The sequence below is a fragment of the Vanessa cardui genome, chromosome 9 (genome assembly GCF_905220365.1).
Source record: "Vanessa cardui chromosome 9, ilVanCard2.1, whole genome shotgun sequence".
Taxonomy (NCBI): domain Eukaryota; kingdom Metazoa; phylum Arthropoda; class Insecta; order Lepidoptera; family Nymphalidae; genus Vanessa; species Vanessa cardui.
This window is the reverse complement of record NC_061131.1, coordinates 7218799-7242791: the sequence shown is the minus strand read 5'-3', so window position 1 is coordinate 7242791 and position 23993 is coordinate 7218799. Positions and strand designations below refer to the sequence as shown.

Sequence of the window (23993 nt, the reverse complement as noted above, 5' to 3'; positions counted from 1 at the left end):
AATGAAAAATAATCAAGAAACGCCACTAAATGAAAATTACTCGCCGTTAATGGCCTATTACCTGAAAATCGAATTAATTTTCGGTTTTTTACTGCCTAATAAATAGGCAGATATTACATTTGTTTATCATTAACCGTGTCATCAAAATATAATGATATTATAATATTTGATAGAAAACTCTATGATCAGCCATTTTTTGAAATATAATTATTTTGCTATCTATTCGTACCTAACTCACAATTGGAAAGTTTATGGTTTGAAAGGCTGTTTTAAAACAGAGGGGTAAATAAATGGTTAATAGAGTTTCCTGTTCGGAATTTTTCAGTAGTATTTTTTTAAATATGACAAATAAGTAAGTATGATAGTAATAAGTTGTGTTTTGTTTTTTTGTGTTATCTGTTATTGGGTACAATAATGCTTTTTGTAATATCCGTTTTATTACATAACGTGAAGTACTTACTGATAACTTTAGCCTTATTTGCTACTACTTATATGGTTGTACCTTATTTTTATATATATAGTCTTATTCTAACCAAATATTATGGAAATATAAAGACATCACTTGTCATAAATAATTGAATTGATAAGTTAACAGTATTAAACTGTGGAACAACAAAACTTTAAGCGAGATGATGAATTGCAGTTTGTGATGATATTATCTATAACTTAATTGATGAACTCGCCATGCCGCCTTATCTACAAATGCACTTACTATCTCATGTTGCAATATGCAATATTGCATTAGACGCCAGTAAGCCACGCTATCGTTTGCACAATATATAAGTAGTAACGTTAGTTGAACGTCAGCCGGAAAACATAGCATCCTATAACTATTGATCATTTCTGTTACTAAAACATGTGAAGCTCTTGTAAAATAATGATTAACTGTTTTTGATATAAAATACAACAGATATAATAAAAATAGTAAAATTTTTACGAACCCTAGACGTATGATAATCAAATATATAAATAGATTTTTAAAAGTACCGTAAAGTCAACAAAAAATATGTTATAATACATGGAATTTTATCAATCAAATATTTTGAAATCTCTGAATGTTTTAAGGAACCAGGATAAAATCGAATATAACAATATTCGCTTTTATTTTAACATTAAAAAATAACCTAAACTTCTACAGTAGGTACATCTAATGAATAATGCTTAAAAATTATTTCCATTTACGTTACTTTCGTATTCCTAACATTCGATTATGCATATATCTGACTTTAATCAATATATTTCAGATAAGTTAGCCTTGTTAACAACTGTATACATTAACTCATCTTCTACCGCCCGTCTCCGTAAATACGATCATGTTTCTTCCATTCGCTCTAAGCTTGGATGACTAACAATTTACCAACATAAAAGCTTCGTATACAGTCTTCGCTTTAATGTACCTTATTTTACTTACCTTACCTTAACTCTCTTTCTCGTAACTACTTAACTTTAAATTTATTTTTCTTTATGACGATTATGAACAAGAATTATGTTCCTCTGATTCCTTTGTTACCTCGTCTTTCCTTACGATGTTGTAACTATTTTACTTTAGAAGCTGTTCTAAAATGAAATAGATATTAAAAACCAAATCTTAATGTAAATCTTAGAAATCTAATACAATTTTTTGAGCTATCTATAGCTTTTTTTTAATTCAAATTTTTATTTAAATTTGGAAACAGAAAACCGTGACGTGTATCTCTGGTTCGAAATAATCTATATATAATAGATACAAAAATAAAACTTATATGTATTCTAAATATACTCATATAATTCTTTCATAGTCCTGTCCCGCGTGAACCGAAAATTGTCTTTGCGACAATGTTTTCAAATTAGGTCAACACATATGATACTTTATACCCAAGAGTATGAAACAAAAAAGTTCCCGGGATGACAAAAACTTTATCTGAATACCCATATGGCGTCCATAAAACGTCCACATACTACGCTCCCTGTGTCATGGAAACTACATCATGAAAAAAAATATTTTAGAGATAAATATAACACATATCGGTGATAGTAGATGGGTAGCTTTTTTTTTTTTTTTTTTTTTTTTTTTTTTTTTTTTTTATGGAATAGGTGGCAAACGAGCAGGAGGCTCACCTGATGGAAAGTGACTACCACCGCCCATGGACATCTGCAACACCAGGGGGCTTGCAGGTGCGTTGCCGGCCTTTGAGAAAGGAGTAGGCTCTTTTCTTGAAGGTTCCCATGTCGTATCGGTTCGGAAAAACCGCCGGCGACAGCTGGTTCCACAGAGTGGTTGTGCGAGGCAGAAAATGTCTAAGAAATCGCGCTGTTGTGGATTTTCGGACATCAAGATGGTGCGGGTGAAACTTAGAATTTTGACGAGATGTCCGAAGGTGAAATTCAGCAGCCGGGATTAATCCGAACAATTCCTCGGAACATTCCCCGTGAAAAATTCGGTAGAAGATGCAGAGTGATCCAACATCTCTACGCAAAGCCAAAGGATCAAGGAGATCGGAAAGGGCTTGATCGTCGATAATTCGAGCCGCTCTACGTTGGATGCGGTCAAATGGAAGGAGCTGGTACTGGGGAGCACCCGCCCAGAGGTGAGAGCAGTACTCCATGTGAGGCCGAATTTGCGCCTTGTAAAGTTTTAGGCGATGGGCCGACGTGAAGTACTGTCTCGCCTTGCTGAGCACACCGAGCTTCTTTGAAGCCAATTTGGCTTTGCCTTCCAATTGACCGCGGAACTGAACGAGGCTCGAAATATCAACGCCAAGTATTCCGATACTACCTGTAGCGGCTATCGGGATGTTCTCAAATCGTGGAGATACGACAAATGGTGTTTTTTTAGCGGTTAACGCGCAAACTTGCGTCTTTTTGGGGTTGAAATGGACTAAATTTAGCCGGCCCCAGTTCGAGACTTCGTTTAACGAAGACTCGATTTCAGACACAAGTTTGTTCCGGTTTTCTTCGACGTTTTCCCGAGAAATATTAGCGCGGCCGGTGTATAAGGTGTCAACGGTACTGTCGTCTGCATAGCAATGAATGTTCCCGATTTGCAACAAATCATTGATATGCAGAAGAAACAGAGTGGGTGATAGGACGCAGCCTTGTGGAACACCAGCATTGACGAATTTTAAGTCAGAGCATGCACCGTCGACAACGACCTTGATGCTCCGATCTGCCAAAAAGCTGGTAATCCAATTGCATAATTTCCCGGGAAGCCCATAAGAAGGAAGCTTCGAAAGAAGCGCTTTGTGCCATACGCGATCGAAGGCCTTCGCTATGTCCAAGCTGGCTGCTAATGCCTCCCCCTTGCTCTCAACTGCTTCAGCCCACCTGTGAGTAAGGTAAACTAGAAGATCACCGGCTGAGCGACCCCGACGGAAACCGTACTGGCGGTCACTAATCAGCTGATTCTCCTCTAGGTACCGCATGAGCTGGCAGTTAATAAGGGACTCCATTATCTTGGAGAGCAAGGAGGTGATGGCTATAGGCCTATAATTGGACGGATCTGAGCGGTTGCCTTTTTTAGGGATCGGATGCACCAAAGCAGTCTTCCAGGAGTTCGGGACGACGCCTAATGCGTAGGATTGCCGGAAAAGACGCGTTAAGACCGGTGCCAACTCGGGAGCACATGTCCGTAGCACGATTGGAGGGATGCCATCGGGTCCACTCGACTTGTGAATGTCCAAGGAAAGAAGTGCTTTCCGAACTGTACTTTGCCGAAATTTAACCTCCGGCATCGTCGTATCACATCGCGGGATTGATGGAGGTGACTTTCCTTGGTCATCCAGAGTCGAGTTCGACGCGAAGAGAGACCCTAAAAGATCGGCCTTCTCCTTCGCGGTATGGGCCAATGACTCACCGTCCCTGTGCAAAGACGGAAAAGAAGGCTGACAGAAATTCCCTAGGACAGCCTTAGCGAGAGACCAGAACGCACGTGTTCCTGATGGGAAGCGCACCAGTCTCTCGCCAATTCTGCCAATGTACTTCGACTTCGCCTCAGCTATCACGTTTTTGAAGGACCTGGAGGCAGAGTTATATTCCTTTCTGAATGTGCTGGTGTTTGTATCACGAGACGCCGATGCGTTAGCCCAGTCTTGGTAGCGTTCCCATTTTCGGCGTGAAGCCGTCTTACAGAGGCGACCAAACCAGGGCTGGGACTTGCCACCAATGGGCACCGCAGAATATGGAATGAAAAGTTCCATACCCTGAAGCACCACATCGGCGACAGAGTCAGCAACAACGCTCGGATCATCCATCGAGAAACAAACTCGCCCCCATGGGTAAGATGCAAAGAAGGACCGCATCCCATCCCAATCTGCTGACTTGTAGTGCCACACGCGACGACAGCCCGCGAAACGAGGTCGTGAGTACCGTGCAACTGGCACTGTACTCCGGACGAGACAGTGGTCCGACGAGCCCAGAGGGGGATCGACGACAATCTTATAGCCGTCCGGATGCGAAGTCAGCAGAAGGTCCAACAGGGAAGGTGTATGATCCTCCACGTCCGGTATTCGCGTTGGCGAGGTGACCAGTTGTGTCAAATCATAAGCCAAAGCGAAGTCGAGAACAGATCTACCCGCATGATCAGTGGTGCGTGATCCAAGCCACTCTGTATGATGAGCATTGAAATCGCCCAGAATAATGATCTCTGCGGATGGAGTCTGCTGCAGCACGGAATCTGTAGCCAATTGGACGTGCTCAACCAGTCGGTCGGTTTCGGCATTACCGCTATGGGACCTATAAAGGCACGCGTAGATTCGCGGATGGTCGTCGCAGTCTACGCGCAGCCAGATAATTGATAGGTCCTGCCCTTCAAGGCTGCCGAGGCGTCGAGAGCAGATATCATCTCTGACGTAAACGCACACCCCAGCTCGTGGCACAAAAGTATGCTCCAATTTGTACCCGGGGTAAGAGAGAAAAGACGTATCGGCAGGAGAAGATATCTGGGTCTCGGTAAGAAAGAGCAAGGCCGGCTTCGCCGTCTCAAGGTGAAAGTGAACGGCATTCAAGTTGGAGTTGAGTCCCCTTATGTTGCAGAAGTCCACAGCGAGTGTGGTAGGGGTTGCCTTATGATGCCTGCTCCGCTTGCCCCGAACAGTGGCGAGCGCAAAATTGCCCCCCCCAGAATTCGGAGGGCAGCCTGGGCATCCCTGCTCAGGCGGTGTACGTCCTGAGCATGGATGCCCAGAGAGGGATTCTCCATCGCAGTCGCTGATGGTACCCTCCTGGGGTAATGTCACCAAATTCTGCACAACCATGTTTTGGGGGGAGAGGGATCGGGCCTCCGGAACTCTCACTTACCGGACGAAACGCGGTAGCATAGCTACCACTTCACGCCGATTTTAAGTGAGAGAGTGGTACTTCCCCGGGCGTGCCGGCCCATTCGACTGCAACCGAGAGGTATGCAGTGTGGCACTACCACTTGCAAATGGTAACGCTTAAAAAAAATTAAAAGTAATCTATAACACACTATTTATACTTTTTTGTATCACTTGTATATAAGACTGTGGGACGAGTAGGTACGCTCTCTTTTGTTTCATTTTGTTCACTGGAGAATTATGTCAGGGCCAGACAACAGGATTTTTTTAAATAACTTTTGTCAAAGGCGAGTTCTCTTGTCCCAGTATATAAACAACATTTATTTTATTTTTTTAAATGAGGGTTTTTAATATATCCTTATTTTATTTTTATTTTTTTGTATTTTTTGTTATTGTATAATAAAAATAGAATTGTAGTATGTACATTAAAACAATTATACAATACATAGGAACAGTAACAATGACAACACAATTAGTAGTTTAATGTACTGTAACGTTAATTATGAAATTGAAACAACTTCATTTTGTTTTATTCATGTTCTAATGAACCTTAATATGGTTATTTAAATTATTCTCATTTTAACGATCGAAATTTTTAAGCAGATTACATGTTCGACGCGTATGTTCAGAATTTTCAACGGTTTCACAGAAACGACTTTATTTATTGTAATAGAATATACATACATGCTTATGCTATGTATACTCTTTGAAGATTTTGTTTTAAATCTCAAAAACATAAGAAACATTTTAGTTACTTAATATTTATAGTATTACATTTAAACGATTTAAATCGACGAAATGAAAATAATAATAATAATAACCCCATGTGTCACTTTAATAAATATAAAACAGTTAAATGTAAACATGTGAAAAAATGGGAATACCTTAACTTATTTGTCACGCAAAATTATCCGTATGAAAGTGGATGACATGTATTTTTTTCTGAAACGAGCTGAAACATTTTATGCAAATAAATTATACCGTTTACGATTGCAATCAAGCCCTTTAGAGATATTATACGATGTTTGAAAATTACGAAAAGTGTACTTTCCTATTAAGTTGTACAGTAGCACTGAAAGCGGGCGATAAGATAAGTTATGTACATCAGACATCGTTGAAATATTTAGAAAAAAATATGCACAGTTTTTTGTAAGATACTGGATATGAACAAACAACGTCAGCTTATCTCTTTATACTATTTGTGCGATATTCAAAAGTGTCTGTATTACGCATAGTAACTTGTACAATTTCGTCAGTTCAAACTCTTTCCAGACACTGTAGGTGCTAAAACACAAATCTACAATTGTGTACGGGATGTTCGAATATCGTATTATATATTATGTTCGAAAACACGTAGGAAGTTACTCAATAACTAACACTGAATTTCATAAAATTATAAGTGAATTATATAAACGTATTACCTACACATCTATAGCTTTAATATTGTGTTTCTATAATTTATGTAATCAATATAAAGTAATGTAATTATTATTATGTTTACTTTGTCCTACAATCCAAACTGTAATAAAATAAACATAAACAAACACATATAAACTGTTTATCTAATCACACTAGGCATAATCACTAATCACAACTAGCATGGTTGTTTTATAAATAAATATTCCTAAATAAATTTTAAATGCAAAGTAAGCATAGGTATTCAAAATTCTGAAGACCTTAATCGGCAGCCTAGAAAAAATTTAATGAATGAAATTTTTATAAAGTTCGATAACTAATTTAGATTGTACCTCTGTAAGTTCCAACCACTCCGCCCCGCCTGGGTGGTTTTGAACAAATTCCTTTAAATCATACAATCTGTCGTGCACTCTCCACAATCCCTCAGCGCCATCGTCCATTGCTTTCCCTTTTAGCCATTGCACTGGATCTCTTAATCCATCGTCCCTCAACGAAGGATATTTAAGTTGAGGAAAGCTGACATGAGTTTTCTTTTCGGTAGCCCTTTTGTGGGCTATTTCCAAATAATCAGTATTATTTGGTGGCATTTTTTGTATTAACTTCAAAATCCAATGGCACTATTTTTTAAATTAAAACACGAAAGGAAAACATCAATGCGATGAATAAAGTCAATTTTAGTTTTAACTTGCTTATATAGTGTCGCCCTATCGTTATCTTGTTTTTTAAACATAACAATAATGAACTTAAGCAGTATATAGATATTTATTTCAGAAGAACACTGATATGTTTTTCTAATATATTTTTTTCGTCTATATTTTTCTTATAAGGTCCCGCGTATCTGTGGTTGACATATTCTTCTTTATTTCAATGTCGCATCGGAGAACTTCAAATGTTGGAGTAAATATTTCGACTAGAATTCCTTTTAGCAACATTATTATACCGCTTACTTTTTAGTGTAAATACACCTACACCCAAGGCAACATAGAAAACTAAAACTTATCTTGAACTTATCTTTGAACTTTCCCTGCATCGACTCGGCCGGGAATCGAACCCTGGGCCTCGGTATGGCGTACCCATAATACCAGTGTACAAACTACTCGACCACGGAAGTCATCATAGGTGGTACTGTCTTTCCGATTTTCCAAAACACAAAATATGCTTTCGTTGCTTATATTGGATCAGAGTATAGGATGTTGGCTTATATTAATTATAATTAATTTTGGACAGTAATTATTACTAATTTTTATTGTAATTGATGGTCGTAAAACGAAATGTTTTTTCTATTATATACTTACGGTATATTATACTGTGTAATATATTAAAAACAGAAAATAATCCAAATCTCTCATAAATAAATCTATCAAATTTCTCTTAATTTGATATTCCAGGAATTTGAATTGATTTCGTTACTTATACTAATGATATTCTGACCTTGTTTCTGTTGGAAAATTTCTTTCGACATACGAAGTAGAAGTAGAAATGCGGTATGAAACGTTAATATTTAATACTAAATTACGCATACAGTATGCGTAATTTAGTATTAAATATTAACGTTTCAAACATACAGTTATTTTTTGTGGCACTCATGACTTGCCTTTGAGGGGTAAAGAGAATCATGAAGGTATTTTTGAAGACCTTTTAAATCTAAAAATTGGATCTGGCGATCAAGATTTAAAACAGCACTTAGAACATGGCAAAAAAAATGCCATGTATACTTCCCCACAGATTCAAAACCAAATTATTGATTTGTGCGGCTTGGTCGTAAAGAATGAAATTATACAGGTAGCAAAGAAAGCTTTTGCATATAGTGTCATGGCAGATGAGTCATGTGACATAGCTGGAAGAGAGCAGCTTTCCATTGGAATCCGTTTTTACGACGAAGGCAAAAATATGATCCGAGAAGAATTTCTAGGATTCGTAGAATTGATTGCAATGGATGCTAATACTATAGCGTCAGCAATTGATAAGTTTTTAGAAAACGTAGGACTTGAACCTGATAGGTGCATTGGTCAAGGTTACGATGGGTGTTCTACAATGGCTGGAAGTATTGGGGGCGTTCAAAAAAAACTGAGAGAGAAATATAAAAAAGCCTTATATTTTCATTGTGCAAGTCACAGGCTTAATTTAGTAATAAATGATTTGAATCAAGTGCCAGAAATACGGAACACAATCGGCACGATAAAAGATATAATTAACTTTTTCCGAGAATCTTCTTTAAGGAGGAAATATGTTCCCAATATTCCGGCTTTATGTGAGACACGCTGGTCGCAAAAATATAAGAGTATTGCAATTTTCAACAAACATTTTGAAGAAATTATTAATGGACTTGCAAATATATCTACAGAAGGAAATGCTGCTGCAAGAAAAAGCGCCTATCAGTTACACTGTGCTGCTACTAAATCAGTATTCATTATATGCGTTACATTGATAGCCAAATATTCAAGTATATTGGAACCTGTTGCAAATGCATTACAATCGAAGAATATCGATATGTACACGTGTGTGAATCATATCAAGAGAATTATTTCTGTTATTAGAGATCATCGTGGTAACGCAGACAAAGAGAGTCAGATTATTTTAGACATTTCACGTAGAACTGCAACTGCCATTGGCAGTGATTTGCAAATCCCGCGTATTGTATGTCACCAACAACATAGGTCCAATCACCCAGCTGAGAGTTCATGCGATTTTTGGAAGCGATCAATTATCATTCCTTATTTAGATTCTTTGATATCCGCACTCGACCAGCGTTTTTCTAATGAACATTTACCAGCTTTTAGTTTAATGTCGATACATCCAAGTTCAATGTTAAATATGTCACTGGTTGATTTTAAAGAAAAATCGCAAGATTTCTGCCAGTACTATGATCTTCTTCTTTTTGAGCATGAAGCGGAATTATGGTATAAACTTTGGAAGGATAAAGGTATGGAAAAAGACGCTCTAGAAAAATTAGATTTTATTGATGTATTAAAGGAGGCGGACACTTTCTTCCCGACAACCAAAAAAGCCATACTTATTTTGTTGGCACAACCGTGTACAACAAGTAATATAGAAAGGTCTTTTTCTACCCTGAGACGTATCAAAACGTGGCTGAGGTCTACAATGACCGAAAACCGTTTAAACGGGCTATGTATGTTAAGCGTACACCGGAAAATTGTCCAAGAAAAAAAAGATGAAATTGTAAGAGAAGTTTTTAATAAATTTTGTGAAGAACCGCGCAGATTACTCTTCAAATAATAAAGCTGTTTCTTATTGTTATATTTGTTTTTAATGTTTACCTCACCTCCACCACCAATGTTAGATACTCATATGTTAAAAATCACGATTAAAACAATGTAGTATGGGATTTTGCTAATCTGCCCCCCCCTGTATAGAATCCTGGCTACGCCCTTGCGCATACTAATTATACCTGATACACGAACAATGAATAATAATACTGAGGTTATCAATTTGATATGGACGTTTTTTTTAAATATTTTGTCGTTTATATACTAAAATTATGAAGCGATTCCGTTATCGGTATGTACAATTGAACTTGGTTCAGCGACCCGACGAATATAAAGTCAGATTAGTGGCGACATAATATTGAAATCAATTTTCTCTAATACGTGTAGATCTGGTTTATCTATTATACCAGAATTCTCAAAAGAAATACATGAATCATAAAAAGAAAAATTTGGTCTTTGAATATTTTTTTATATCTTTAAACAAAAACTCGGTAAAAAGCCTCTTCTAAAGTTGCATTTCTATTTCTATATTCATAAACAACAATTTATAAAAACTAATTGTCCTATTTTTTCATGCTTTTCAAGGAATTGAAGTGAGAAAAAAATTCAAACAATGCGTATTGACGAGCGTTATTTTAAAGTTCAAAGGCTCAAGGTGTGTAACTGATACGAGCATGCCCTACGCTAGGGTTCAACAGAAGGCCCAAACAGTTCAATTAAAACCGGGACACACAGAGTTGACCTATAAAACATTTTAATTTGTAATAAGTACGCGGAGTTGCTAATGGATCATCTAAGTAAGTCAGAACCACCCATACGTAATACTAACCATTATTTACATCGCTTGGAACATCAACCATGAACCCTAAAAAGTTTTGTCTCTTGCGCTTATTATTTAAACATTTCACTCACCCGTCATGTGCATAATTTTTGTTTATAACGCTCGTGCTCGGCGGTGAAGGATAACATCGTGAGGAAACCTGCATGTGTCTATTTTCATAAAAATTCTGCCACATGCGCGTTCCACCAACCTGCATTGGAACAGCGTGGCGGAAAATTTTCCAAACACTCTTCTTAATAAGGAGGCCTTAACCCAGCAATGCGAAATTCACGGGTTGTTACGACCATGTTGTACGTACTCTGGCGGGTTTCCGCATATATCTACTAATTGAAACTATCATTATTATTATTTTAAATAGAATAATAGCCCACCTTAGGTAAATAGGTAAGACGGTAGCCCAAGGACTCAGAACCAATCCTGCAACTGGCCACGAACCGTACGTTTTTAATCTTGTGAACTTACAACATGTTTTAATATACATAAAAGAATTTGTAAAGTTTGTTGAAACATTTAATGCTATTGATAATCGATTCCTAATCAAACACCACATTACTTTAATTGTTATACTATAAAATTGACCCTTGTAAATGAATAGTTTGTTTATTATTATAATTATGTAGGTTTAAACGTATTTCAAAATATAAAATACAGTTTAATGTCCTCAAGAGTTCATAATAAGTTGTAATGTATTTTTTAACATGTTACTTGTATATAAAAAAATTATGGGTCGAAATTCAAATCTGAAGGTCATAAAGTTTTAATATCGTAATCTTTGTATTTTATAAAGGTACTTTTTTACAACGAACTTTAACGAGCATCCGCATTTAAACGTCTTCAGCTATTTATTTTTTTAAGATTTTGGCGTATTTATTGCTATTAGGGTTATAAAAGGCAGGAAAAGGCACCTGTACACACCTGAACCTTTATATTTTCCTCTGTATAAAGTTATCATGGCGCAAATCAGTCAGAAAGACTCCGTGTATGGATTTCCGGAAAAACAATACTATGTATATTATTATTAATAACACTTCGAGCTCTAAAATATATCTACACAGTATATTAAAATAAACAAAAAGGTCGCTTTTTTCCTTCGTAAAAGTCAAATAAATCAGTAAATACAGATATACAACGGCACGAATATTATTAGTGTCGGTAATTTCAATAATTAATTAATAAATTAGATAATTAACACATTATGTTTTTTGCGAGTTAGTACCTAACTTAGTAATTAACGTTTATCATCCATTTAGTTAATAAACTCATCCATCACATAATTATGAAATTCGTCTAACTACCTAATTAAGACGCTTAATTACAGATCACGCTACGTCATCATTATTCAACAAAATTCATTCCAATACTATGCTAAATAATTTTTTTCCAAAAATTAACTACGAGTTTGATATCCAGACTAGTTTAACTTAAGAAATCATTTTCCCAAACACTGTTGATATGACTTTGTAAAACATTTTAGGAGTTGTATGTACAAGGCATTTTTGTACAAAAAAATTAAATAAATATTTTATAAGAACTTAAAAATATACACCTTTTTTATTTAGGCACAAACCGTGAATCCTTTGTCTTAAGAAACCTTAATTTTAGAAAACATGTTCTACAGATAGAAAAACGAATCATATACTGATTTTGTTTTTATCCTTTAACTGTCTTAGGATTATTCCATTATATAATACATTTATTAAATACAATTAAAAATAAGCATATAATTAATACGCTTAACAAAGGATGCAATACAAAGTGAAAGTAATATAAATTTGACTACAAAGACAAGGAGGAATGAAAGTATTAACAATTAGAATTATAATGATAATTGCACCCTTTTGAATTTTTAAGAAAGTTTTGTCGAAATAAAGAAAGACCCTTGGAGATTTTTTATCTTTGCTAATTTGAAATGCAGACACCATTTTGATCAATTACAACGGGGTAAATTGTTTAATTTTGTGTAACTTAATGTTGAAATTTATTAATTAAATCATGTGTTTCTTACAAAAGTAGAATACCATAATTATTTACATCTATGCTGCAAATTTGATAATTAATTAATGTATTAGACTTTATAAATAAATATTAACTACGTGCACTGTAAACTCTTTATTCCACCGGTATATCTGTTCAACCGGAGAGAATTCTGACACAGATCAATCAAGGCGTTTCTTGTTTTCCGAGGCACGAGAGTGTAAACACTGCCTACACCGAAACTACTGAGAATTCTTTGAAAAACAAATCGATCGTAGTATTTTTCATACAACCCATACACTTGCAACGGAAAATACATATTTTGTATTAAAACGTAAAATTATTTTTAATAAAATATATTCAATACACGTATGCATATATGAAGCGACTTTTGCTGTTGTTTCACAGTTACAAAATGTTTTCCATATTGATGCGTCAAACGCCCAAAGCTTTGAGGAATGCCTTTGGTTGCCAACAATGTTCCCGCACACAATTTGTGCAAAACAGTAGGAGTTTGGATATAACTCGTTTCACCGAAATATATGTTAAAACATTTTTACTTAACGATGTTCTTAGGTTAATTACTGCTACAATAATTTTAAACATATCACACAGATGACTTATCGACATTAAATATTATATTTCAAAAATGTTGCCATCACTATAGAAGATAATAAATTTGCGGCAGTGTTATTGTCAAAGATATTATAAATTGCTCAGTGGAGTCAAAAGGATGGAAAATATATAACAATCCGTACGTCCTGACTATGTACACGGTTTAATACGAAAATCCAACATATTATTTTTTTAATAATGAATGTACTAATCTTCGTACAAAACGCCCTGGGCATATATTCACACGTTAATTAATTTATCTCGTAATTTATAAAACGACTGTTCTAATTTTAAAATATAACAGGCAATGCTTACAAAAAAGAATTTCAAATTAATGTGGTATTTATTTAAATACTAGAGCCGCGCCTCGGCTTAGCACATGTGCAATAATGATACTCAAATAAAGAAAATCTCCAGAATATTTAATTCTAGAGAATTTCTTTATTTGAGACATCACACCAGAAACATCTAAAATTATCAGTGTGTTTAATTGTATCATCCATATAATATATACAGAAACCTTCCTCTCGAATCACTGTATATACCTATTTAAAAACCGCATCAAAATCCGTTGCGTAATTTTAAAGATCTAGGCATACTCATACATAGGGACACAGCGGTAAGCGACTTTGTTTTATGCAATGTAATGATTATGATAAGAATTAATACTTTATGACAAATACACTAAAGTTTTCGTTATGTTTCTGCTATTTTTATGTGAAGTATACAGTGTCGCTCCTTGTGCCAAACGGCACGACGCTTTCCCATGCCGTTACGCCCCACTCCGCTGCCTTTCTCCCGGTACAAATTATTTATTACCCTGAATTCCCGCGACGGCCTCTTTTGTCACAGCAGGTCATGTTGTGGTTTTTTAAGCATAGTTAAGACATATCTTTAAAACTTTAAGATACTCCCAAATATTTAAAGATCAAGTACTTAAAAATGTATGAATTATATTGACAATGATATATACAATGTTTTGCAATTTCAATGTGGCTTTCTAAATTCAAAATTTCAACATATATCAAAGCTGTTCGAAAACATCAAAGCTTTGCCAATATACAGAGAAAGGAAACTGAACGTGAATGAAAAATAATTCTATATAATGAATAAATGTTTGCCATCACAAGATTGGAGAGTTAAATAAATATAAATATCTTATTATTATTATAGGCAAGTAATCTCTTATTAAAATCTCCATAGTCATTAACTTTTAGTATTTCTCTTAATATTTTGATAAAAATTACCTACCATTATTGTTTTCATTACAACAACATATAAAGCAAAATTTTGATTACTGCACCAAAGTCGTTATCTTTTTTATATCTATCTAAATTCTTATTTAGATGAAAGCTCTTTTAGTTAGCCTTTTATGAAAAAGCTTTGAATGAACCGACCTTTACAAAGCCTTAGTAATTCACGCCCACAAAAAAGTTCAGGAAAGAATTATTTTAAAAGTTTTAATTTAGTAGATCTTTTCACTAATTAAAAAGTTTGTTCTCTCTTATAGCATAGGCGAATGCATATTATATTCGAAAAATAACAGATAATTTATTGATTTATTAGAATAATTATTTACATACACATACCGAGTAATTATTTCCATTGAGTCGAGATGGCCCAGTGGTTGGAACGCGTGCATCTTAACCGATGATTGCGGGTTCAAACCCAGGCAAGCACCGCTGTTTCATGTGCTTAATTGGTCTTTATAATTCATCTCGTGCTCAGCGGTGAAGGAAAACATCGTGAGGAAACCTGCATGTGACAAATTTCATAGAAATTCTGCCACATGTGCATTCCACCAACCCGCATTGGAACAGAGTGGTGGAATATGTTCCAAACCTTCTCCTCAAAGGAAGAGGAGGCCTTTAGCCCAGCAGTGGGAATTTACAGGCTGTTGTTGTTGTTGTTGTTGTTGTTTTATTTACATTAACACCCTGAATAATGAGTTACTGTACGAATCACTATCATGCATAATTGTTTCATGAACAATAGTCGCATTTTTTATTAGAATTCCATTTCCGGGCAATAAGAAGAAGCTTATAGTTTTATTGATATGTTTTTTTACTATTACTCCTAGGTTCAACTGTTTCAACTACAAATGCAACAAAGACTTAATTTGGAATTAGTATAATCGCATCGCTTCAGTGAAAGCGATGATATGAGAAGGGGCCAGTGCATGTAGCGGTCCACATTGTCTTTCTCGTTTCAAGGGAACCAGTGTCAATCTATAAGGTCTCTTACCATCATCATTACTATTTCTCGAGGCGTAATAAGAACCAAAATTCGCTGATGAAAAGAGCTGGTCCCAAGATTTTTAGAGGGGAGAGAACTTAACATTCCGTAACCTGAATCTTTTATTTTAAATTTAAAAGCCCATAAAATAGTCTGTAATATATTATAATCAGAACTTCAGATATTATTTTTACTAATGATTTCCTAATTTTGTGAAGTCAACATTCAAATGTTTTAAACATATCAAAATATAAGTAAAGCAATATTGAAAAGTGGCACATTAAAGCAATCATGCTATCATATTACATTTTCTTTTTCCATATTATGAAACACACATCTTATATTAAAAATATTTAATCCATTATAATTTTTTCACTCATTATAATAATATCTTTAGTGAGTACTCGCTAATGATATAATTATTATTTGCTTTAGTCCATTTTTGTATGTACAAAAACTATTATTTACTATAAGATTAATAGTCATTAATTTAATTATATAACATTGTTCTTTGAATGAACTGTTAAATTACTTATCTTCGCTAATTGTTTAGTAGATTGCAGTGTATCTAAATTATTACACTTAAAAGTACATAGCGTATATACAAGTATTTGAAATAATTACAAATCACACTGACTTACTCTAAGGGTAAAGTTCATATGGACACTATAGTAATCGAACGCATTTTAGCTCATTTTATCGGAAGTGACCATATGGAATAGTAGTGTAAGATATACAAGTGGTAATTGTGCAACAAATTAATTAATATTAGTCGGTGAAATGGCTCCAAAAGAAACCGACTGGGTGGAAGAGGCTCACGAGCGTGCAGCCCAGAAGAAAACTCACGTTAGTTTTCCTCAACTCAAGTATCCTTCCTTAAGGGATGAAGGTCTAAGAGATCCTTTGCAATGGCTCACCGGAAAAGCATTGGATGACGGTGCGGAAGATCTATGGCGAATACATGACAAGCTTTATGATTTTACAACTTTTATGAAGAAACATCCTGGTGGCTCAGAGTGGTTGGAATTGACGAAGGTAATTTCTGGTATTTATTAAATAATTAGACTTTAATAACAAAATATTGCTGCATAAATTATTCTTAACTTATATTATTAAAGGGTACTGATATAACAGAAGCTTTCGAGTCTCATCATATAAACCCGACAACCGAGAAGATGCTAAATAAATTTTATATAAGGGACGCAAAAACACCACGGAATTCACCCTTCACTTTCCACGAAGACGGTTTTTATAAAAGTCTGAAAAGAGCAGTTCACGAAGAACTAAAGAAAATACCAAAGGAGGCATCCGTTACGGCGGACAGAATAACTGATGGACTGTTTGCAACACTTCTGTGTAGCTCCTCTTTAGCGTGTTGGGTCGAAAATTATTTTATAGCGACGTTTTGGTACATAATTGCATCTGTGAGCCTTGCACTTTTAACAGTGACTTGTCATAATTTTATTCATCGCAGAACAAACTGGCGAATGTATCTATTTAATTTGAGTATGTGGTCTTACAGGTAAGACTCGTTAATTAATAATTCTGGAGAGAGGTATAGTAACTAATCAAACCTTAAACTTTCATCAATGTAACGAATAATATTCTATACAAAAATGTATGTATTGAATGTTAAATGAACTTGGATCTAAGATCTATAACTCATTTTATAATATTTAAGAAATATATTGTTTTCTTTCAGAGATTTCCGAGTATCTCATGTGATTTCGCATCATCTGTATACAAATACATTAATGGACTTAGAAATAAGCTCACTCGAACCATTCCTTTTTTATAATCCGAGGGAAGATAAACCATTATATGCTAGATTTGGATTTATTACGGAATACTTTTTATTCCCTTTCTTATTTCTGCTGACCTTCACTAAGAGGTAAATATATATGATATTTAAATCTGAAATTTGATTATAACTTTTATTTTGTATTTCTATAAATTTTCATTTTCACACATCTTTAATAAATTTTATACAAAAATAAAATTCAATTTTAACTTTTTATTATTATAGAATGACAAAACATTTAAATTTTAATATTATTAAAGCTTCCGTTCCAATTATCATATCAAACGGAATTTTAGGTCTAAACAAATATTCACAATAGCACGTAATATCTTATTCCAGATTTCTAAGCATATTCCTACGGAAAGGGTTTTTCAAGGCGCATTACCGCTGGCACGATGCCATTGGCTTTTTGTTACCGTTATGCATGTGGTTCACAAGTGGCAGCGCTTTCCTCCATGTACTTTACACGTGGCTTTGGATCAATTGCACTGGAAGTCTTATTTTTTACCTCATCGCTGTTAATGCCGCACATCACCATCCAGATGCTTTGAAGGATGGCGACCAACCTAAGTAAGTTTCACTGAACACAAGAAAAAAATATGAAAATTTTCTTAAATTATTATAATTATTTTTTTTTCCCGATTATTTATCCATAGGCTTTTACGTCCATATATAAAAAAAGCATACTTAATAGTATGCTTATATCTGTATTACATCTTAATTTGACCTTGGCTCCATTACACATGTTGATTTTATTAATTATAATTTATCGCATACTCATCTACTAATTACAGTTTATTAATTAATCCAATATATCTCAATTGAAATTACTTTGGCTTTCCTATTTAAGTACATGTGCCGTTAAGATTATATTATTAGAAATTTAATAGTTTAGTAAAGGTATGTATTTCCAATGTCTACAAAAACATAACATAACATGAGATAAATAAAATTATTATACATTTTTACAGAAGCGAAACTCCAGACTGGGGTGTACATCAAGTAGAGGCACTACTTGATCGAAAGGATATTAATGGAAACACATTTGCTGTTATGACACTCTTCGGGGACCATGCATTACATCACATGTTTCCGACACTAGATCACTCGATTCTCAAATATTTACACCCGATTTTTATAGAATTCTCAGAAAAATATGAAGCAAACTACAGGGCGTCAACACAATTCGAATTAGTCATTGGACAGATTAAAGAAACAATGCGAACCGAGTTCAAAACAGTTGATAAGAGGCCATTGTATCTAAAATAATTATGTCCTTTAAAGAATTACGGCTTTTTATCTTTGCTTATATATCCAAGGTTAACCAAATACAGCTTTATGTAATGTATAGGTTAATCTAAATGAAGGTTTATCGGTTAAGACAATAAACGTAAATCCTAATGGATGAACGGATCGTTTTTCTACTCTCATCATTCGTTCAGCCGTCATGGATTCGAAACTTAACTCCATCAGATACACATTCAAGTTTATTCATTCGCTTTCAGTAAATATATATTACGTAATCTTTTTCAATATAGTTTACACGTAATCTTATATATGTATGTTTATAATTTGCGTTTTTTACTAAAAGCATAGTGTACACGTTATATAAAATGAATTAACTTTTTACCATTTTTGTTTATCTGTCTGTCTGTTCCGACTAATCTCTGAAATGACTGGACCGATTTTGCTAGGACTCTCACTGACAGATAAGTAGCTGATGTAATAAGGATGAACTTAGGTTACTTTTGTTTTAGAATTATATATGCAATTTCAATTTAATTCAAACGCACACGAAGTGGGCACAGCTAGGTTCTTAATTTATATTTAAGACTAGCCGTGCCCGTAACCGTTCCCAAACAAGTAACATTTATATATTACTGGTTTTGAATACAATTAAAATAGTTATTTGTGCGCTATCATTTATTTAATAATGAATCATAGCGTTTAATATTTCTTACAGCGCTAATGTCTTTCGGCGGTGGTGACCGCTTACCATCAGGTGGCTTTTGTGCGTCCAACTATACTAAAAAAAATACTATAAAATTTTGCAGTAACATATTCTTTATGCAACATCGTGATTCTAAGGTAAGTGTGTGGCTAATAATTTATAACCAATTCATATAATACTAATTTTCATTATCATCTCGCAAATGCTTTTGTAAGTTCCTGTGGAATAGGCATTACTCCGTGTTATCTTCACATCGCGGCAATTTGTTTTCCGCAAATTGCCTATTCATCCTCACATAAAAGTGAGTTATGGAACTCATTTGATAAACATCTTCACCAATAACATAATATTAAACACTAATACAATTACAATTCTAATTAAGTATTTTATATTTATTTATCTTTCAAATATAAGAAATTTTTATACGTAGTTAATCTATTGGACTTCCAGGCAGGATAAATTACATACATATAAAATTGTATTTAACTAATATGAGTATATTTTTAAATGGTGAAAAAGAGTAACTACTTGCCGAAACGGTGGTTAATTTACTGAATAAAAAAAATGTTGTCAAAAGTGCTTGTAAAAGCCTACTTGAATAAAGTATATTTTGATTTTTGATATGCAAGTGGATTCCCAGTACTCAACGATGATTATAATATAAGTACAAAGGAAGTACTGAAAGCAACGTTGAAAATTAAAAGTAATTTTATGTCACTAGAATAATTAACTAATTTCAGGTAACAAGTTAAAAATTCAATATTGTTTATCCAACTTATTTCCTTCACTATATAATAATTGTTTAAATAATAGTATAATATATAAGATGATAAATTATTTCAAATTCAATAAGCATATCTAACTTACATTAAGAATAATAAAAACATCAATCAGCTGTGCATACAATGCCGGAAAGACCGACAGCTGAGGGATTACAAACTGTGTGCCGAGCGGGCATTCAGTCTAGGCATTATACAATCCAATTGATAATATAATCCAATGACGATCTTTACTATGTTACATCGTTAGCTCACCGCCATTTTGATTGGATAAAATACAATTATGTAATTGTTTTTTAACCAATAGTGACTTAGAATATAAAACTGACAATTGAAGTTTTGATCACATATCGGACATATTTCCACTATCAAACATTAAATTTGAGCGGTGTAGCGTTCACATTATATTACGAATACTGCGTGATTGGCACACTAATTGTTATTTTTTATTAATCAGACCACGTTCGACGATAATATTCATATTATTTCGATGATATATTCACTTTTTATAACACAATATCCGGCGAAATCCGTAAAATCTAAAGTTACTAAGGCACTTCAGCGGCGAAACTTCATACAGAAACAACCAATAATCATGGTATAATGAGTTTTCGCTCATTTAAACATCAATTAACAATTTTCTATAGGTGAAAACTTAAAATTTATCATTTCACTATAGAGGTTTCGATGATAGTAATTAATACCTTTTGAAAATAAATTACTAATATACAACCATACAAAGTTTTAACTAGAAGAATTATTGGGTTTATAAATGATCTAATATGTTTTTCTTTCTGTATGTAATGATATTTGTTAAGTCATTATTATATTTTCTCCATATATGGTTAAAATACATTAAAAATATGCTTAATAAATTAATCATTTATTACTATCAAAAAGAATAAATTTTATTCAAAGAAGTTTTTTTTCCAAATTTCACGTCTGTTTTTTATCTACATGTATTGAACATTAATAATTTAAATGAATTTGGCTTGGATAATTATCATAATTATCTACCTACATTAATGCCATTTGGGGTCAATACAGGATGTATAAAAAAATGTTTTTTGCGCATTCACTCGCAATCACTTGAGAACATGTGTCGCAACTCTTGATCCGCCTATGCGGTCTTCGAACACAAGGGTACAGATAAGCCAACAATAACCTTCGTGGCCAAGAGGGGAAAAGAGGGGCATAGCCCTTTTTTCCTTCTGCGGCATAATGTTTTCTCCGAAGAGATAGAATCACCTCTTGCTAGAACCTGTTTCTACACACTACAGAAGAGTGACATATTTCACTTAAAAGTTTCTAAGAGGTTAGTTACCGAACAGCCGTGTGCGGTAAGCACCGGTGTAAGCTTTAATGTCGGCGTGCATTGACTCCTCTCGAATCAGCGACTTCTCTCAATCCATTGACTCCGGGGAACGGATTGCCACAGATACCTCGCCTGCAGAGAAGACTCCGAATCTTAATCCCATATCTATTTAACTTTATATTAATGTATGCTTTATTAAAAAATATCAGTTATATAATTAATATAATTGTATTTTACTTTTATAAGTGTTAACAAATGTCTATATACCAAAGTAATATTTAATCCGAAATATGTGTACAAACATTTTTCTTTCTCTTTTGCTCATTTTATATTTTATTTTGGTCTTTTTTTACTTTTGTTGTTGTAACAAATAAAAGTACCTAATTAATAGATTCATTAGCATGTTGTGCTTGCTTTTGAATGATTTTACATAATCTATGTTTGAAAAATCGCTAGTAAACCTAACAAATAAATAAAATCGTCGAATCTCGGCTAGCCCTTCACAAATCTTTCTTAGGACGGTGTTTGCTGATACAGATGTTAGATCCCTTTCAATTTACAGGTGATGGAATCGTTTCGAACTTAAAAACGCTACAATCACCCGTATAGTAGAACCCATAAAACTAATCAATTCAAATACTTTAGGCACTCAAATTCAATTATAAATTAACAATAACTCTTATAACACACATTATAAGGTAATATACTGAGAAAAGAAACGTAAACTTGTAAATACTCCACATTTCAAATATGACTTATCTATTTTTATTTTTCCAATAAATACAATGATATAAAATTAACACTACAAGTATGAGTACTTTAAAATATTGTAAAATATAACAAGCTTTTAGTGTAATTCCATAATATAAGATAAAAGATAGACTGAAAACCAAGTGGGTGTAACTTATTTTGCACAGGCTACGAGCTAACTAGAAGTAATTAGCTTTAACAGAATTCGTCTCTCAAGCCCAAGCAGCCTCTTAATTTTCATCTGAAATTATAATTATTCACTAAGTAATCAAGACATCTCAGAGCTAGACGTTGAAAGGATTTATACGTAATAAGAAATATTAGAAATTAAGCTGCTGGTTAAAACATCAAGGAATTATTGAAGCGAATAATTATAACATCAACAAAGTAGCTAGCCAAGTTGCTAATATTTTATAATAATAACTACTTACTAAGACTTGGGATACAATATTTTCATTAAATATGCATGAAAAATTATATTTTAATTAATATCTTCTATATATTCAGCCAGAACACGCAAGATGTAATTCATCATAGAAAATATAATTAATTATAATATAAAAGGAGTGCCTTTTGTCTAAACTATTTACGAATATGATGACAATTTTTTTTGTAAATTCTATTATTGTTATTGTCACATACGTATCCCATTGATAGGTTTATATAAAAATTAAGCCAATGAAAATAATACTTTACTGCTATTGTTATAAACACGTTTTTCCCATCATATTTCGTACCATAAATACCAGCTCGTCTGCGTGGAAGACTGTAATATCGATAATATTATTGGAATATAATAAACAGCCGAGCGTTAGAGGTGAACGGCAAATATTTATGAATTGTCTGTGCCAAGTATTCAATATCTGCAGACAACAAATTTTACATGAAATTTTACAGTTCAAAAGGTAAAAAATAAAATGTTGCGTATAAATTTTCTTTACGTAAATATGTTCTAAAGTAATTATAATCGATTGGACCGATTTCAATGTTTTTTTGATAGTATTTACACAGGTCCCTCGACGGTTTTGATTGGATCCGGAAGGTGAAGCCGCGAGCAGGAAGTAAATAAAATTATTTATTCATCCGGATGAAATCAGGCCGCAGCTAGCCTACTATTTTATAATATTTATACACTTTCCATATTTGAATTTTGATAAGTTGAAAACACTATAAAATTATAATTATTTTGTCGAACTATCATCACTTAATAATTTAAATATTTTAATCCCTTATTTCTAATATGTATCATGCTATAACATACATAAATAGTGGTAATATATTTCTAGACATCGTGGGCTTGTAAGGTTTTCAACCAACAAAAACAATATGTAATATTGGTACGTTTCGATTTGAAAGGAATATGGAATTATTACAATTTTAAACCTTTACTTGGTGGTAGGGCTATGTGCAAGCTCATCTGGGTATCTACCACCTACTCACCAGATGTTCTACCAACCAAACAGCATTACTCCGTATTGTTGTGTTTCGGTTTGACTGGTGAGTGAGCCAGTGTAATATCAGGCACAAAGGACAAATCTTAGGTCACAAGGTTGATGGCGCATTAGCGATGTGCGGAATGGTAAATATTTCTTACAGCCCAATTGTCCTTAGGCAGTGGACTACTTAACATCAGGTGGCCGAAAAGCTCGTACCCACCTGTACCATAAAACCAAAAAAAAAAGTTTACATTATAACATGTCACTTTTAATACGACGTATTTTTGTAAACTTCATGAAACAACATTAGTAAGTCTTATGTCTTATTTTTTATATATTGTATTTTAAAATTATTGTAATTC

At 33.8% G+C, this 23993-nt stretch overlaps 1 protein-coding gene across 1 annotated transcript; it reads left to right on the top strand.

Annotated features, from left to right (window-relative positions):
- Nucleotides 1-16334: 16334 nt before the first annotated feature.
- Nucleotides 16335-19321, top strand: LOC124532486 (cytochrome b5-related protein-like). Its single transcript, XM_047107395.1, has 5 exons — nt 16335-16634; nt 16718-17121; nt 17302-17490; nt 17740-17970; nt 18372-19321. The coding sequence occupies exons 1-5, from the start codon at nt 16380-16382 to the stop codon at nt 18667-18669; spliced, it is 1377 nt and encodes a 458-aa protein (XP_046963351.1). The 5' UTR covers nt 16335-16379; the 3' UTR covers nt 18670-19321.
- Nucleotides 19322-23993: the final 4672 nt, after the last annotated feature.